Source organism: Magallana gigas, chromosome 5, assembly GCF_963853765.1.
Source record: "Magallana gigas chromosome 5, xbMagGiga1.1, whole genome shotgun sequence".
In the NCBI taxonomy this organism is placed as follows: Eukaryota; Metazoa; Mollusca; class Bivalvia; order Ostreida; family Ostreidae; genus Magallana; species Magallana gigas.
The window spans coordinates 21,031,858-21,048,884 of NC_088857.1; the positions used below are offsets into that span (position 1 = coordinate 21,031,858).

Genomic DNA, 17,027 nt, shown 5'->3' on the forward strand with positions numbered 1-17,027 from the left:
CATGCAAAAAACCTTAGTGGGTGTTAAGCTTGCTCAAGTCTGTTAAAATTCTCAACATGAGCTTTTTAGCTTTAGTGCAATCCAGTTTCAATTTTAAAGCATCAAAATTTAAAACCTGATGCTGTATATACACTCATAGAATTAAATTGCTTTGTAGCTGTTGCGCATTGTAGCATTAGCGTCTGCTTTCTTATTTGCTTGCATTTTTAAAATACATGTATTCATATATATATGTTACTGCATGGTTATAATCTGTTATTTCATTCAGCTGTTTTACAAATATGTTCATGAATACTTTTGCTAATCTCTTTGTGTATATCTATAAAGATTGGAGAAATTTTAAAGGAGAGAAAATAAACACAGGACATGAAATTTCAGATTGAATAAGGAGAAAGTTGTACACATTAAGAAAATTCAATACAGAGTATACATTTATGTGTAAAAGAGATAACATTACATAGATAAGAAATTGGTGATGGTGGTAAAATGAAAACATGGTTGACACATTTGGTCTTGTTAGAAAAAATATACAAGCAGAGAAAATCGGAGTCAGATGATGGCAGAAAAGCGCAGGAACACTTTTAGCTTACCCTATGACCTACAACCTGAAACAGGGTCACAGAAATCCATATTGTTAGATTATTAAGAAATTATATAACGGAAAATTAAAAATTACTCAAACTATATCAAAATGGAGCATCCATGTTTTTTTTTCAGTTTTATGACTTATCAAAGAATTATTCAAGCTTCTTAATTTTTATTTAGCATTTATTTTAACAAACTGCTGTAAAAACATTTTTTTCAATTCTTTCTCTTGTATCCATTGCCATTATGAATCAGAAACACTTGCTCTCTTTAGCGCAGATATCGCTGATATCAAGATTCGCATGCGACATATAAGTAAGATGTATAGTGTATCATGGTCATGATACACTATACTTTATGTACATATATACATTTATACAGAGAATCTATACTACAATATACACATGGTTATAATGTCTATCTAAGCAAATTGCGGCTGTTAAGCTAACATATAAAAAAAGAATTAGATTGATTATCTTATATGGAAAATTTAGTATATTCTACTCTAAAACACCTGAAAAAATAAAGATCGTAAGTTGCCACTCTCTTTTCTACATTACTAATACAAGTTTATAAAGTAATACAATATGGATAGATTTACATATGTATAACTACAATAGTGTATGATATCAGAGAGAGAAATACTGTATTTCTACTATAAATAACCGTGCAGAGCTTTATTGACCAAACAGAAACCTTAAAGTCTAGTTCTGTCTCTGAATCGGAGTCTAAATCCTGCAAAAAAATTCAAAACATTGCTCAGTGTTCATGATATCTCCTCAACATGAATTAATTTTGATTTCAATTGCAACTTGCAATTTCAAGTGCCATAGCAAATCATACAATTATTACATCTGAATAATTTTTATTGCTAACTTGCGATGCACCAAATAAATACGCTTCTACATTTCCCTTATAATAAATGTTAAACAAATATACAGTAAAACACGGTTATAGCGAACACGCTTATAATGAATTGACGCTTACAGCGAAGTGAATTTCATTCCCCAAGTCTCTATTTCATGTTGTAAACTTGACGGATATAACGAATTACGCTTATAACGAAGTTAAATTGTCCGTCCCTGGGACTTCGTTATAAGCGTGTTTTACTGTATATGTGCTATAACACTTCATAGTCCGCACTTGGGCTAAATTATTTTTGATAACTGAACGAACATCTACATTTTTTTCTAAACAGAACTTGAGCTTCATACTCTGGCCAGTATCTAAGAAGTGACAAAATAATGACTACCGGTACACTCTCCATTATGGGGCTAAATAATGACTACACCGAGTTATAAGCCTACCAGAGTCTTCCTCTTCCATGTCACAGTTGGGGCTGGCTCTCCAACAAAGCTGATATCTATGTTGAATGGCTGACCCCTCTTGATTCGGATTGGTAGCAATTTGTTTTTGTCCATAATTCTTGGTTTAACTATTTAAGAAAATAAAAAACAGGAACTAAAATTTTGTTTTAAAAAGTAAACTCCAAAAAAAGTTGCTGATTACATATAAATCCAACTGTTGTACAATCATCTTGATAAAATGTATATTTTGGTTTGGACATCCAAAAAATGGTTCCTGAGGAGGTTATTTCATGAAGAAACAATTTTTTTTTTATAAATACATCACCCAAGGGTAAACTGAATGTGAATACTTGTTGAAATGTGAATGTATCCATATATCAAAAAAATTCCAGTGCCTCAACAGTGAATTATTTGCAATATCTCTCTATGGCCTAAAGTTGATCTGCATACAAGTTTGAGGGCTTACCTCTGCGAGCCTTGGTCACTACCGGTGGTGATACAGTGCTGGGCTGGGAGAGACCCGCCCGGTTCTTGGCGAGGACTCTGAACTCGTACTCTTTGCCCTCAGTCAACCCCTCCACAGTTCCTGTGGTCTCACCGCCTTCAACCTCAACACCCTAAAATTTTAACAAAGAAATAATATAGCAAATAGATGTCTTTCGAGTTTTCATTTAACCCTTCATCAACAAAGTATAGATGGATATCTTCATCATCTGTATAATAAAGCTAGCTTTGTTTGCCTTGAGTCCTACCTTTTCCCATTTGTCTGATCCCTTCTCCTTCTTTTCGATGATGTACTTCTCAATAGGAGCTCCTCCATCGTTCTTTGGAGGTTTCCAGGAGATCTCCACGTAGTCCTTATCATAGTCAATAATCTCTGGTTTCTCTGGTGGATCAGAGGGATCTAAACAACAAATTACATACATAAAATCATCTTTCAAAGAAACAAACTGCAAAGTTCATTAGTTATCTGACCTCATGCAACTTCATGTCACACAATAGTTTTGAAACTAAATATAAAATATAAATATAAAATATATGTAAGCATTCTTTGGACAGATATACATGTAAACTTGGTGTAGGTCACTTACCCCAGGGATCTTTGGCAATGATTTCGCCATCAGCCACAAGTGGGTCACTGACCCCCTGGGCGTTAACAGCTTTGACCTGGAACTGGTAGCGGTGTCCCTCCTTCAGTCCCGTCACGTCAATCTCCAGATCCTCGGTGGTGCATACCTCCTCCCAGGTATCCTTGGCGGCGTCATTCTTCTCCACAGTGTAGTGTTTGATGGGGCTGCCACCGTCGTCCTTGGGTCTGTCCCACAGGAGAGAGCAGCGGTCACTGTACACATCCACCACGTCCAATGGACCCTCCGGTCTGCCTGGCCGATCTGTAACACCCAACCAATAGATTGTTGTACAGACTATCAATTAAATTTCCACAATGCTGTGGAATCATTAATATTCATGGGGGATCAATTTTTGCTGGTTTTGTGGGTACCCCTTACCTAATGATGAACATTCCCAAAGAATTCTTCAGTCATTAACCATATACACAGAAACGAACCCATCAAAATATAACCTGACCCCAAGATATTTAGAAGATTTCCCAAGACTGTTATGATTTAAGACCTGCATATTTGAATTGATGTTGAAAATAATACATAAATTGTATGAGGAATTCAGTAGAAGATATCTAAAATGTCATACTTCAAAGAACTTTTTAATCCTTCTCTTCCCTTTCCCCAAAATCTGAATACAAATGGAAATACTGCTTACCCAAAACTCTGACAGGGATGGGAATGATTTCAGTTCCCACTTCGTTAGTGAGAGTGAGTTCGTACTCTCCTGTGTCCGTACGCTGAGCATCGGGAATCCTGATCTTGGCCGCGCGGTCAGTCGTCTGTAAGTCTGTGTCAGCTTCACTCAGAGCGGTTCCATCCTTCTTCCACAAAGCCACAGGCTGCGGTGTGCCTATAAAACACATGTATTAAATACACGTAGTCTTATAATTGTATTCCTATCCATATGAATAATCAAATCAGCTGTTTAAATGATGAAAGTACTGTACATGTATATATTCATGCATCTATAATCACCAATTTCTGAACTGCAAAATTTGCAATGATTAAATCACCTTTTATGTCTTATTTTACTTAAGAAATTGTAATCAGCCATAAAAAAGTATTCTTGTTTAGAGTTGTATCAAAATTATTTCTGTCGGATTAAAAGATATCTAAGTTCCTACCAACAAATGGAATTTCAAGTTCAATGCATTCTCCTTTCTTGACAACAATTTCTTCCGGGATATATTTGGGATCCACCTTGGGAGGTTTAGGCACTGTGAACAAAACAAAAGTTATCAACACATTCTTACTCTGTGTCTAAGAACCCTCTATCTACATGCACATGTAATAAACAATATGATTTTAATTCAAAATTTGAAATGATTTTACAGTATCCAGTAATGTGCCAAATATTTTGGGGTTCTTCATTGTTAATTTTCATGCTGATGCTAATGACCAATAAAAAACTGTCTTACATTCATCCACAATGACGTCGGATCTGGTTGGTCGCTCTCCGACCTGACATGTGTATTGACCCGCGTCGTCACGGTTCAGATTGGTGATCACAAGCTTGTGCATCTCTCCCTTCCTGGTAATCTCAAGTCTCCTGCAAACATGGGATGACAGTTGTATTAAAATCTTAGATATCATTGTTGAAATTATTAATCTGGATAGGTGTTTTTTACTATAAATGTTTTTCTTAATAGTACCATGTATTGAATTTTGCATGTCAAACTTTTTGTGTCAGACTCTGGGATTGATGAGGCATGCTACTAGATATGGATTCTGGGGATTTTTACTTTCAAGATAGAGATACATGTATCAGCTTCAAATTTTTTACTCCATAACAAAGAAAAAAAAATAGGAGACTCCTGCCTAAACTGGGAGCATTAATACAGTATGCTTCTTGTGTACACACACAATTGTTGGCAAAGCCTATGAGATGCATCCTTAAAATCCACTTACTCCTATCCCAAACAATACTATATACAGTATTATGTATTCCAGGAATCCCCAGTTTACTCCATGTAGGCCGTTACATATTCACTGATCATGAAATGACATATGTAGCTTGAAAATTCCTAAACTTACGGGTCATCCCTGTTGATGGGCATGCCGTCTTTAAACCACTTGACTGGCTGGTTGTGTGGATTGGAGGCTTTACACTCTAGCACCAATGTCCCTGTCTCGCGCTCTCTCTTGTTCTCCAGTTTCTTAAAGAACTTGATATCAGCTGTAACAAATTTAAAGCTTGCACCGCAATATTCTACCAATTTCCTCAACCATTCAGGCAACCCTCAAAATTCCTTTGATGTTATACAAAGCAATTTTACAAATGACAAAGTTAAAGCTAGTCTGTGAAAAGAATAACAATGTCAAACAGGACTTACGCTCCACAAAGAGGCTAGCCTTGGTGGACTTGTCCAGAACTTTACAAGTGTACTCCCCATCATCCTTCATGTGGCAGTTCTTCACAACCAGTCTGCGTTTGAAGTTGTCCTTGATGATTTCATACTTTCCACCTCCAGACAATTCCTGATTAATAAAACAGAAACTTGATTTTCAAGCATCATCATCTGTGCTTTGATAGAAACTGTGCTGGTGCAACATGAATTTTTTTTCACATGGTCAGGGCAATCTTTTTTTGGCCCCACTGACCTTATCTCCTCTCCACCATGTGACCTCTGCCTCAGGGTCGTTGACGTCGCATTCAAACACGGCCTTGTCACGCTCCACTCCTTCCACATCCTCCAACAGCTTCATGAAGTCCCACTCAGGCTCTGATATAAGGAACTCAACCATTCAATGTTTATGATATCATAATGAAGAATAAAATAATAGTGTACAAGATTAACTGTTTATCAAAAGTGTCATTTAAAAAAAAAATTAAATCTTATTTCTATTCTAATGAGAAAGACCACTGCGCAGTCCGATAGAAACACAACTTGAGCCCAAACCCCATAAACCTAAAATGTATGTGATCTAATTTTTGTCATTTTCAAAATGTCCAAAATATAATTATAGAAATAGAATTATAGAGCTCCTTTAATAACATTGACCCCCCCCCCCCCATTCTTTAAAAACTGTCAAAATTTACTGAGTTTGACTGACCTGTGACCGACAGTTTACAGGTGGTGCTGGCGGCTCCACACTCACACATGAACTCGGCCTCATCCTCGGGGCGAGCATCCTTAATTCTCAGGATGCAGCGGTTCTCTCGTCTCTGGATCTCCAACTTCCCAGGTGTGTACTGTATTGTAACGGAAATATAGGGAATAACTTGTGCTCCATCATCATCATTAAACTTTATCTATGTCATGCAGATACATAATTAGTCTGAAATATCTGACGTTGTCCTGGTTTTTCAAATGATTTTATATTTTAAATGCCAGGAAAACCTGCCGAGTAAAATATCAAAATCGCTAAAAAAAAAAGCCAGGAAAATGTCAGATATTTCAGACTATTACATGATTTGTCCTTCTATGTTGATTGACACATTTGTATTACATGTATCAATGTACTACACTATCATGATAAGTATTAAGACAATAAAGAAGCATCTCCATGATACATTATGGAAAAAGTATGATGATGACCTCTTACCATGCATTCTTTTAAATAATTATGTAATTTTTTTTCTAATTAAAGGTTAAAATTTACAATTGATGTACATAACAAAGTCTAGACTAATGGTCTTTTTTTACCACACTAATCTTAAATATCTAATGTCATTGATAAGAATTGTTTTAAACTTTAAATAATTGGGAGTTTAAATTTAAAGTGTTCATTTCAATCATTTAAAGAAAGTTAAGAGTGACAGCAAACAAAAACAAAGAAAAATTACTGGAGCATAAATCATTTTTTTTAAAAACTGTCAAACCGCAGAGACTCAAGAGCTTACACAAGATAAGATTGCATGGGGATTTATCTGAACATCTAGAGGTAATTATATTTTGATTTATTTCTGTTGTTGAGACCATTTATAAATAAAATACTGACATCAATGGATTTGTACAATTCCTGACTTTCCAAACATTGCAATATATTGTCAAAAGCTACACATTTGCTTGGGTGATAAATTATCAGTATGTTAGAGCTTTAAATTGAATTTCTATGTAAAAACAAAAGTGAAAACAGTGAAAAGCAATTTAAGCAAATGAACCATCCAGGTGTTATAAATTTGAGTATTATCTGATCTACAACAGACTGTGATCCTGGTATTCTGGACAAAGATTTCAGAGAACATGGACCAATATAAAGACAGCAGACCTCAGATACAGAATGACAGTATTTTACCAAGCATAAAAACTAAGGTAATTTAAAAAATATAATTCGATAATTTCAAGTATTTTTTGTCATTTAAAAAAATCATATTGAAGAATTTACTCTTTCACCAAGATTTCATCTGATAACCTAAGTACATTTTAACATAAAAAATTTGAAACAATTAATACATGTTATATTTCTCTTTTAAAAGGGAGTGCCCATACAAATAGAGCCCCAAGAACTGAGTGGATTCACCAGGAACCCTGAGGAGGAGGACAACCAGAGTGATTTCTCCTCCTCCTCCTCCTCCTCCCTCTCTAGTGATTCATCTGATAACGAACTCATCTATCCAGTTCTGAACTCTAAGGGTCCCAAAGCCCAGACTATAGCTGTCTGGTGTTACCTCAAGCAACGCAGCATCGTGATCTTTCCTCCTGGAGAATCTGACCTCATGTCCAGAATTGTGAAATATTCCGAGAATTATCTTGGCTATGAGAGAAACCAGCATAAACTGAAGATGCTAACACCGGGACAGTTATCTCCCTTGGACATAAAGAGTGCGCACAGTGTCAGACCTGGGTCAGTTGTGATGATTTTCCCCAGGACCAAAAATCAAGTAAACATAGAAATTTCTCAACTCAATGTAAGCTTTTCCCTCTCTGTTGATATCTCAATGACTGTTCACAGTCTTAAAAACTGTGTCAGGAAGAAGCAAGGGATTCCTATTGGCAGACAGGAACTGTTATTTATGGAACAAGCCTTGGAGAACAACCGTCGTCTGCTTGAATACAAGGTAAAGAATAGGTCCATTTTGCACCTCATGATTCAAGCTCATTTTGATCTGCTGCTAAATGTGGATACATTCTGGGGAATCAGCTACAGATTTTATGTTGACCCATGCAGCACAGGAACTGATGTGGTTCATAATGTGCTCCACAGAACTTTCAGCCCAAAAGGTCTGAAAGAATACAATAGCATTCATGAGTTCCTAATTCCACTCCATACTCTAATGTTGAGTCACCGATCCAGACTTGTGCAATGGGACCACTGTCTTGCAGGAATGGGCATCAAATGTGGCGACACACTTCTACTGACCACTGTTGTACAACAAAACAATAGGAAATTCCAGAATATCTCCATCACCACAGAGAGTGGAGAGAATTATGAGGTCAAAGCCTCGAGGTATGACAGATGGTCAGTGGTAGCATTTCTGTTGCATGGTTTGACTCACATTCCAGTAGATTTCATTAAACTTTATAAAGACAACCAGTCTCTAGACTTGTTAAGACCGATTGGTGAAGTTGCAAAAGGTAACTCAATTGTAATGAACATTGTGATGACACATGTAGATGGGGACCTCATGTTTGGGGTACCTCTACGAATAAGTCTAGGTAACGGAATCATTGAAAATGTGAAAATTGCTGCTAATAAGTCTGTTAGAAGTATAAAGAAAAGACTTGAACACCGGGGTGTCCCGAACGCTTTGCAATATCAACTGCTTACTGATGAAAACAAAAAACTCCCCAACAGTAGCATAATCCAGAATGTTGTGTATGATTTGAAAACACCACTCTCCTTAAAACTGGAAGATTTTCCTGTGTTTGTTCATACTCCCGATGGAGTCATTTACAAAACTTACACCTCAGTGATGCAGAGTATTGGCCACTTTAAGCAAAAGATGCAGATGAAGTCTGGATTCAATATTGACAGATGCCGTCTGATCATTGCAGGGGAGGAACTCCACGAACATGACTCAGCAATTCTCTATGATGCTGGTGTAAGCTTAAGAACCTCAATATTTGTCAAACTAGACAGTCAGTATGAGCTCTTCAATGTTCTAGGGAGTTCTTCTGACAGCAGTGTTAGTATTCCATTCAAACCCACAACTTCTGACATTGAGAGAAACTTGAAGAGCAATAAGAACATTCCAGAAGGCAGCTACAACTGTCTTCTGACCTTCATGTACTGGTTCTTTGTGCACAGAATAGTGGACAAAAACAAGGTTTCTCATCGAAAGCAAACAAAGAAACGTTTGCCAAAAGCAAAGGAGAAGTTGTTTCCATTTCTTTCCACGCGTAACCTTCAAGACATTTATCCAAATGGTGCTCAAACTTTGTCTCAAATTTACTTTCCTGACATTAATAGTCCAAAAGCATTACCCAGAGTCCATCATCACATTAAGTCCAAAAAATCTCCTTCCTTTGAACCTACTCAGTTCTTGGATATTGCAACAGCTCAGGGTTTGCAACCCAGCTCCTCAGATACAGTGGCCTTGAGTTGGCACCACTCCCGGGTGGTTCTATTTCCTGACATTCACCACCTTCCTAACAAACCACAAGCACCATCCATTGCATGGGTCCAGGACTATATAGAAGGCTCAAACCAATTTGATCCAGACAAGAAACAGATGACTTATCTTTATTCTGATGGTGATACATAAATGGAGACCCCTAATAAAGAGACAGTGGCTTAGACCCTTACCCTTACACTAATAAACATTTCATATTATGTTGTCTTCCTCAACCAAGTCTATTGATGTTTTAACTACTACATATAAAAAATGTAAACAAAAATATTGCAGAAACAATTGCAATTTTCAGACAATTTTGGGAGTATTTTTTCATCAAAATCAAAATGTTGCATTTTGTTTGGCACAAAAAGCATGTTTTGCAAGCAATTTGTTGCAGACAAAAAAAAAAGTTCATAAATGTACTGAGGAAACTTGATACAGTTTGACTACATCAATATAGGGATAGAGGACAAGGACTGCCCCTGTGCATTTAAGAAGAAAAAGTGTTAGAAATGAAACAATAATTTAATCTTGAACTGTGTGATCAGGATGAAGGGTTCAGAAAATTGAAGATTAAAGGACTGAAAAAAAAAATGTTATTAACAACAAGAAAGAATCTGGAATCATAGAGTGCTCTGAGACATTAAGAATAAATTACATTGTACATTGAAGGTTATAATGGCAGGTGATGGCAATCCAAATATTCGATGCTTTGCTGACACAATTACCGTTACTTATAATCTTCAGTTGAACTGATAAATGATGGCTAAATATTTTTTACAATATAAATATTATTAAGTTGATAACAAAAGCATCAATATAATCAGATTGGTGCTCCGGTAGAGTGGGAAACTGTTACTGGAATTAATTTCTTAATTTTTAAAGAAAAGGGTGCAGTGTTCCCAGGGACCTATATACTGCTGAATATACAGGTCCCTGCCTGTGTGTTGAACTGAATGAGGACGAACCCCCCAGCTTCTCCTCCAGGGAGAGGGGGGTGGTGCATTTGGTGACTGACCCTTACCTTATCTGGGTTCTCTCGAATAATTTTTCTCTGGATTTACACAATAAAAGCACATTGAAACTCAATGAACAGAACCGAACTCCTCAATTTTAGATAAAAAGATTCAAATCAAATTTGATGAAATGAAAGTAAGTTATTGATGAAATTTTTTCTATGATTTACCTGAAACCTATTGAAGCTTTGAGAAAACAGAAAATGAAATTGATGAAGTGGCATATTTAAAAGAACTTTTTCTTATCTTTATCGAAATTTAAAAATAATTTGACCTTCACTTACATCAATGGGTTCGCCATTGCGATACCACTTGACCTTTGCCCTAGGATCAGACACAAAGCACTCCATAACAGCTTCCTTTCTTCTTGTGACAGAGTATTTCTCTGGGAGTTTTTGTGTGAAGAAGTATTCAGGCTCTTTGGCTGTAAAATAGTTTTACTTATGTGAGAAAAATATTTGGAAATACACATCTCAGAAATTTTGTCTTGTAGTTTTGAAAGTTGCGTTTAAAAATGATTCCAATAATTAATAAAACAATCAATTTCAAATCCCCCCCCCCCCAAAAAAAAATTGTTCTCAAACTTTTCCAAATGCAACTTGAAAACTACAAAAAAAAATTCTGCAGTACGATTGCTTTCAGTGGTATCTTTCAAATAATTCTTCTTGCTGAATACTTTTACTTTTTAACAGAACAAGGCGAACTTAGTACTTCAAGCAAGTTTATCTAAAAAAAAACGCTGCTAAAATATGCCCTCAATACTAGCGCTGCTAAAGAAACCTATGCATTCATAAAATACATAAATCTCTCTAAAACATCGCATGCAGAGATCAAGTGTCATGCAGTATATATATTAATAATATAAATATTTGCATAATATGATAATAAAAATCAACCAGAAAAAAGAAAAGAGTGTAGAAAAGAAAGAGAAGTTCTGGTCAAATTAATACCTGAAATTTCCTAAGACCTTTTTATTGCATGGGGTTTAGGAGTTTGGGAGCAAGGGCGCAGGGGCAAGTGGACAAAATTGAGCGCTGATGGGTGTAATGCAATGGTTATTTTGATTTCCTGATTGCTGCCTTAATTAACTAAGACTTTTTTCAAATTTGTATCAGTATATATAATTTCCCCCAAAACCCCAAATCAACTGGTAACCTACCTTCAACATACAACCAAGCAGAAGTTTTGACACCATTGCACTCCAAAGTGTACTTTCCGCCATCTTCCAATTTGACATTGTGTAAAATGAGTTTGTAAATGTTGCCCTCATTTTTGAAATGATACTTGTGACCATTGAAGATCTCCAGTTTGTTCTTGAACCACTTGAGTTTGGCATTGGGTTTGACAAATTCACAGGAGAAGACGGCTTCTTTTGTGCCCTCTTTGATTTTCATGTCCTGCAGATCTTGCAAGAACTTGTCCGGTTCCTGTGAATGGAGTCAGCATTAGTCAATGTAAACAAAAACACCATAGGCACTGGTAATAAAAAATAATTAAAAATTTGCTTCATTTTATTTCACTCTCAATCAGCTGAAATATCTTTATTTATTCATTATAAAGATAAAAAGTTTGGATTGTTTTATTTATAACGAAACGATCAATATAAACATTGTATATCAAAATTGTTTCTTACAATGCAGATCTGGCAATTACAAGTACTTACCAAAGTTATATTTCAAATACATAAGAAATTAAAGTAATTAACTAACATTTAAACACTGCAAAGTCTAAAAACATTTAACTAAAAGAAAAATTGCAAGCCATGCTGCTAACCTAAAGAAAAATATGTTCACCTTGCTAAGTGCCTGAAATTCTATATTTGAGGAATTTTAGAAAGTAAATACTGTACAGAAAATGAAGAAAAAAAAACTCTCTATACCTAAAGGTATATGCATATAAATCAATATTTGGTCTATTGGAGGTATATTTATTGTTAAAATAAAAATTTTGTGCTGGTTGTCAAGCTATAAGCATGTGTTGGTATCATTCAAACAAAAATGGAGTATTTTTCTTAAAAAAAAAAAAAAAGATTTGTAGGAGGATTTATCTTATAAGATCGTACAAAGAAACAAAAGAAAAGTGGAAGGACAGTTTAAATATAAAATGACATTGTAAAATTTGCTATTGCAAGCAAAATGGGAAAAGATGGTTTGAATGATCATTCTTTTTGATTAAGGCAGAAGTGAAGGAAAGAATTCAAGTGAAGTGTGTAGAAAAGTTATCAAGTGTGTTAAAAGCATATAGAAGCTAGAAAGGAGTGATCAGTGGTTAGGGCTATACTCTTTATATGTCCTATACCTCTTTTTTGACCTCCCTGTGCTGGAGAGTTGGCCAGTCTGGAATGAGCTCTACCAAAGACGCCCTGCGCTGCTGCATGGAGGACCTACGATTTTGCTCTATTGCCTCCAGCTTGTCAACTGATGGTTTTTTAATTGGAATATCAAGCGTTTCAACCGACTGTCTTCTACTGCCTCTATCCTGATGAAAACACACACACAGACAAACTTAACTTTCTAGTCTATAGCTAGCTATTAGCTACTAGGGGTGTAAGCCAAATAATCTACAGCTAATGAATCCTCTGATTTGCCCTTCAAGTTGTTTTTCAGAATTTAAATTTAGTGGAAAACTGTTCACAAAAGTTTAATACAAATTCTTTGGAGAAAAAAAAATTAACTAAAATAAAACAAATATAAAGGAACAAAATCAGAGGATTTATCAATTAAAAGAAAAAGCACATATACATGTAAATACATGAACATAAAATGATAAATGTTCCAGTATCGAAGCATAGGTTGTCAGACAGACTAAAGCACCCAACATTGATTGGTAAGTAAGACACTGTCCAGTGGTCTAAAGTCCACACCTCTAATTGAACCTCACTGCAAAAAAGAAAACCTCTAAGAGGCAGTTCTCATCATGAAAAACATCGTTATTTTAGTCAGATCAGTTCTCCACGGCTATATCACACCACAAACTGACAATTACAACCAATGCAGGCACGCTGGACCTGCCTTATCAACAGTTTTTCTGTGCTTCAGAACCACATGGAAGGGGTCCCCCTGCGAATCTGTCGAGGCATTGGACCATCGACGCTGAGACAGGTCTTTGCGAGACGGATAATAGGGTTGAGGTTGATCGTCCGAGATCAGTGAACCTCGCCTTGAGGGACCCACACTTGGGCACTTGTAAATTCAATCAATCATGAAGAAATCAATTCATCAATCATCGATAACTATTCTACATAGCAATAATGACATAAACTAAATAATGAATGTAAACAAAAAAAAATTCTCAGCATTCTGCAATTCTTTTTATTACAGGGCTGTTGATATAGATACAGGAAGAATTAAAGATGCTAGAAAAAAAAATGGTTAATATTAATGTGATGAATTAAGGACTGCTGAGATATATTAGTGAAGTTTCTAAAGTGCAAAGGCAACTTTCAAGTTGTTAACAATGTAAAAGAAAAAAATAGTAATTAAAGGTTACTGCTAAGAGATGAACAACAAAATAAGTTCTGCATATTCAATCAAGTCTGTGCAGCCTCTGCAATACGATCAAAAATAAGAATTGACTGGAAGATCTGGCTTGTTACTCTAGAGTGTGCGCTTCAGTGGTCAGAGTGAAGAGGAAGCTTCTAGGAGTAATTTAATTCAGATTAAATGGATTAATTGTATTTTTTTATGTTAGGGTCAGACTCTCTATAATACCTCTTCTTCCTCATAAATTATGGCTTGGCCACTAGATGAACGGAGCTGCAACAAAACGGAATCAAGTACACACATGTACACTCTGGCTAATATTGAGCTGTCATATATGCTTGACGTAGGCGAGTCTACAGCGAGCAATCTCAATTAAAACTTCTCGAGATTATACCACATTCATTTGCAATATTTCTTGTGTTCACATTTATATTTTTTCCCTTTTTCAAAGCACTTCTATATAATTTAAGCCTAACTTTTTTGAAACGTCGATCGAAATTATGACGAAAAATGCCCTTTTAAAGTTGCAGATGGAATAACTGACACTATTCTACATGCAAACCTGAGTTCTTACCTTTTCATCTTCACTGTCACTTCCTGGAACTTTCTTCAGTTGTTTCTTCATCATCTCGATCTCGGAAGGACGTCTGCCTTTCTTGTCCACTGCGAAAAAAGATTTCATAAATACAAATTAATCTGACCGTACAAAAATTTGAAGGAAAATTTAATCTTCATTCTCTAACAATATGCTCCTAATTCTGTGCTTTTACTTTGAAATAAAAAGGGATTTTGTCATATAAGGAGGCAGCTAACTAAACAACGAAGGACTTTGTGAGACGAGGAAGGTCTGTGATTTAATTAATTACGACGCCACTGTGAAATGAGTGCTCACTGCTCTTTAAAATATAAACAATGAAAATTTACTTTCTACATAAATAAATTTGAGGGGGAAAAATTTGATTAAACAGAATATTAAGGTTTATTTTCTATCTAATACACAAAAAATGCTAGGTGTACAAAAATATTAAGAAATATAACACAGAAAGACATTTCTATGACTGAACTACAAAACATATTTGACAACAGTATGAGTTAAAATCTTTTTTATTAATTTGAAGAAATCTAAATCTCAGATTGTTCCCCTTTTAAAGTGTTGTTGTCAAAAATGTTGTGAGAAATAAAATATTTACTTTTACTAGTACTAATCTACTAGAGATTTGATAAAATCATCACTGCAAAACTAAGATAGAAATAAATGAGGAAGAGATTCATGGCTAAATATTCCAAAGAGTTTCTTTCAAACTGCCAAGGCTAAAGAGATATATGAATAAAAGCTGTTTGCTCTGTGCTAAAGCGCTAAAATGCAAATGAGAAGTCTCTATCTACTAAACATTATATGTAGTGTAGAAGCATTTTATTTTCAAAAGGAGAAATTTTAGTTTCAATTTTATTTCTGCATTTATAGATGCAGTATAACAATTTGTGCAATACATATATTAACTATCAAAAATATGCAGTTGAAATTTGAATACTTAACTTTTCAAAAAAAATATAATTTGATTATTTTTTTCAAGAATCAAAGTTACTTAACTTCTCCATAAAATATCATACTTCTACAATAGCATCAGAGCCACCCTGTTTCAAATGAAATAAAACCCAAAAGTCTACAAAAATATTCACACTGAATTTTCTGTGAATGAGCTTGAATTTTCCTAGTATACATTTTTTTTCAAGATTGTACATCAGTTCTATCATACATGTAGACTAAAATTTTCCATCATGCTACATAGGGCTATATTATTAACCCTCTTAATGAAGTCTAAGTTTCGTTCGACAAGTCATATTTGATAGATAATGAATATCAGACTATAATATACATTAATTTTATGTAAATTAATTTCATCTATGCACATAGAATTTATGCACACAGAATTCCGAGAGTATATAATTGTTCTTTTCTTCTCTACATAATATATTTCTCCTTACCAATGGCAAAAATTGAGTTTCTCGTATAAGATTTATGATTTATAACATCTGAAAGAAATATCAAGTCTGTATATTTTAGAAAACACATGTAACAGGTACAAAAGAAATTCAAGCTCATATTTTTCCGAAAAAAAAATCTACTCCTGCACCAAACCAGATAAAATGACATAGTCCTTCTGGTTTATAATTCAAACCACAGGATTCATCAAACAACGAAAGAAAAATTCACACAAGATATCGTTGTTCAGATACAAACCCATGGATTGGGGTTTAGACTGAAGAGATGGGTTTTGTTGGTTACTGCCTGAATAAGCAAAGAACAAAAGTAGAGATCGAGAGTCTACTTATTGCAACAACAAATACATTAAATTGGCAATTCCTCAAGGCATCAAATTTACTACTTTTTAGCATCTTTTAAAATGACTTTTCTTGCAATTTATAATAATATCCATAATTTTATTTGTTGCTTTTTTTACTTAATATTATTTTACTATTCTAATCCCTAAATCTACATATCAAACACACCGTTTCTGCAAACCTAAATTGTTTTTTCAAGTTTCTTTAACTTCAAAACCATCTCAAAACTTTTTTCTCTCTACTTTTTTTGCCCATGAATTTACATATATTCAAAATTGAACTCTATCTAATAATTATGGCAAAAACTCAATCATATCAAACTGCAAAAATCTGCTGTTTTAATAAAGAGATATTAATAATCTTGAGAGATTAGAGTGAAAAGTTGCTATATTAAGTTACCATTAAGAAAGTTATCACTATGAAATAAGAATGAGAGTGAAAAATGTCAGAGCACTTCAGATCATACCCAAAATCCCTTACCTTTTACTATCATTCTAAATAATTAAGGTTGAAAGTTCCTTTGTTAAGGGAGACAACTCTTGCAGGGATAAATCACTATTATTCCTGTTTTAAATATTGTCACCTCTAACACTAATTTCTAAAAAAAAAAATTGCTAATTATGTAGATTTCTAACAAGACTGAGGAATTTTCAGGGAAAAATTGATATTCA

General features: G+C 34.8%; 2 protein-coding genes across 20 annotated transcripts in view; one reads left to right on the forward strand and one right to left on the reverse strand.

Annotated features, from left to right (window-relative positions):
• LOC105332629 (twitchin) overlaps positions 1–17,027 on the reverse strand; it is a 75,401-nt gene that overhangs the window by 27,372 nt on the left and 31,002 nt on the right. For 10 of the 19 annotated variants that reach the window (XM_066085721.1, XM_066085733.1, XM_066085729.1 and 7 more), the window contains 19 exons: positions 16,256–16,303; positions 14,588–14,676; positions 14,242–14,286; positions 12,830–13,009; positions 11,691–11,958; positions 10,816–10,955; positions 10,540–10,569; positions 6,071–6,209; positions 5,618–5,739; positions 5,350–5,494; positions 5,051–5,192; positions 4,435–4,565; positions 4,141–4,233; positions 3,672–3,866; positions 2,984–3,283; positions 2,645–2,796; positions 2,359–2,509; positions 1,893–2,020; positions 1,282–1,320 (listed from right to left, as the gene is read on the reverse strand). In XM_066085721.1, coding sequence (XP_065941793.1) covers positions 1,282–1,320; positions 1,893–2,020; positions 2,359–2,509; positions 2,645–2,796; positions 2,984–3,283; positions 3,672–3,866; positions 4,141–4,233; positions 4,435–4,565; positions 5,051–5,192; positions 5,350–5,494; positions 5,618–5,739; positions 6,071–6,209; positions 10,540–10,569; positions 10,816–10,955; positions 11,691–11,958; positions 12,830–13,009; positions 14,242–14,286; positions 14,588–14,676; positions 16,256–16,303 — 2,537 coding nt within the window. Of the gene's footprint in view, positions 1–590; positions 606–1,281; positions 1,321–1,892; positions 2,021–2,358; positions 2,510–2,644; positions 2,797–2,983; positions 3,284–3,671; positions 3,867–4,140; positions 4,234–4,434; positions 4,566–5,050; positions 5,193–5,349; positions 5,495–5,617; positions 5,740–6,070; positions 6,210–10,539; positions 10,570–10,815; positions 10,956–11,690; positions 11,959–12,829; positions 13,010–14,241; positions 14,287–14,587; positions 14,677–16,255; positions 16,304–17,027 lie in introns of all 19 variants that reach the window. The other 9 variants (XM_066085735.1, XM_066085734.1, XM_066085719.1 and 6 more) reach the window with 8 other exon arrangements.
• Positions 7,001–10,154, forward strand: LOC105332616 (uncharacterized). Its single transcript, XM_011435265.4, has 2 exons — positions 7,001–7,272; positions 7,437–10,154. The coding sequence occupies exons 1-2, from the start codon at positions 7,204–7,206 to the stop codon at positions 9,663–9,665; spliced, it is 2,298 nt and encodes a 765-aa protein (XP_011433567.3). The 5' UTR covers positions 7,001–7,203; the 3' UTR covers positions 9,666–10,154.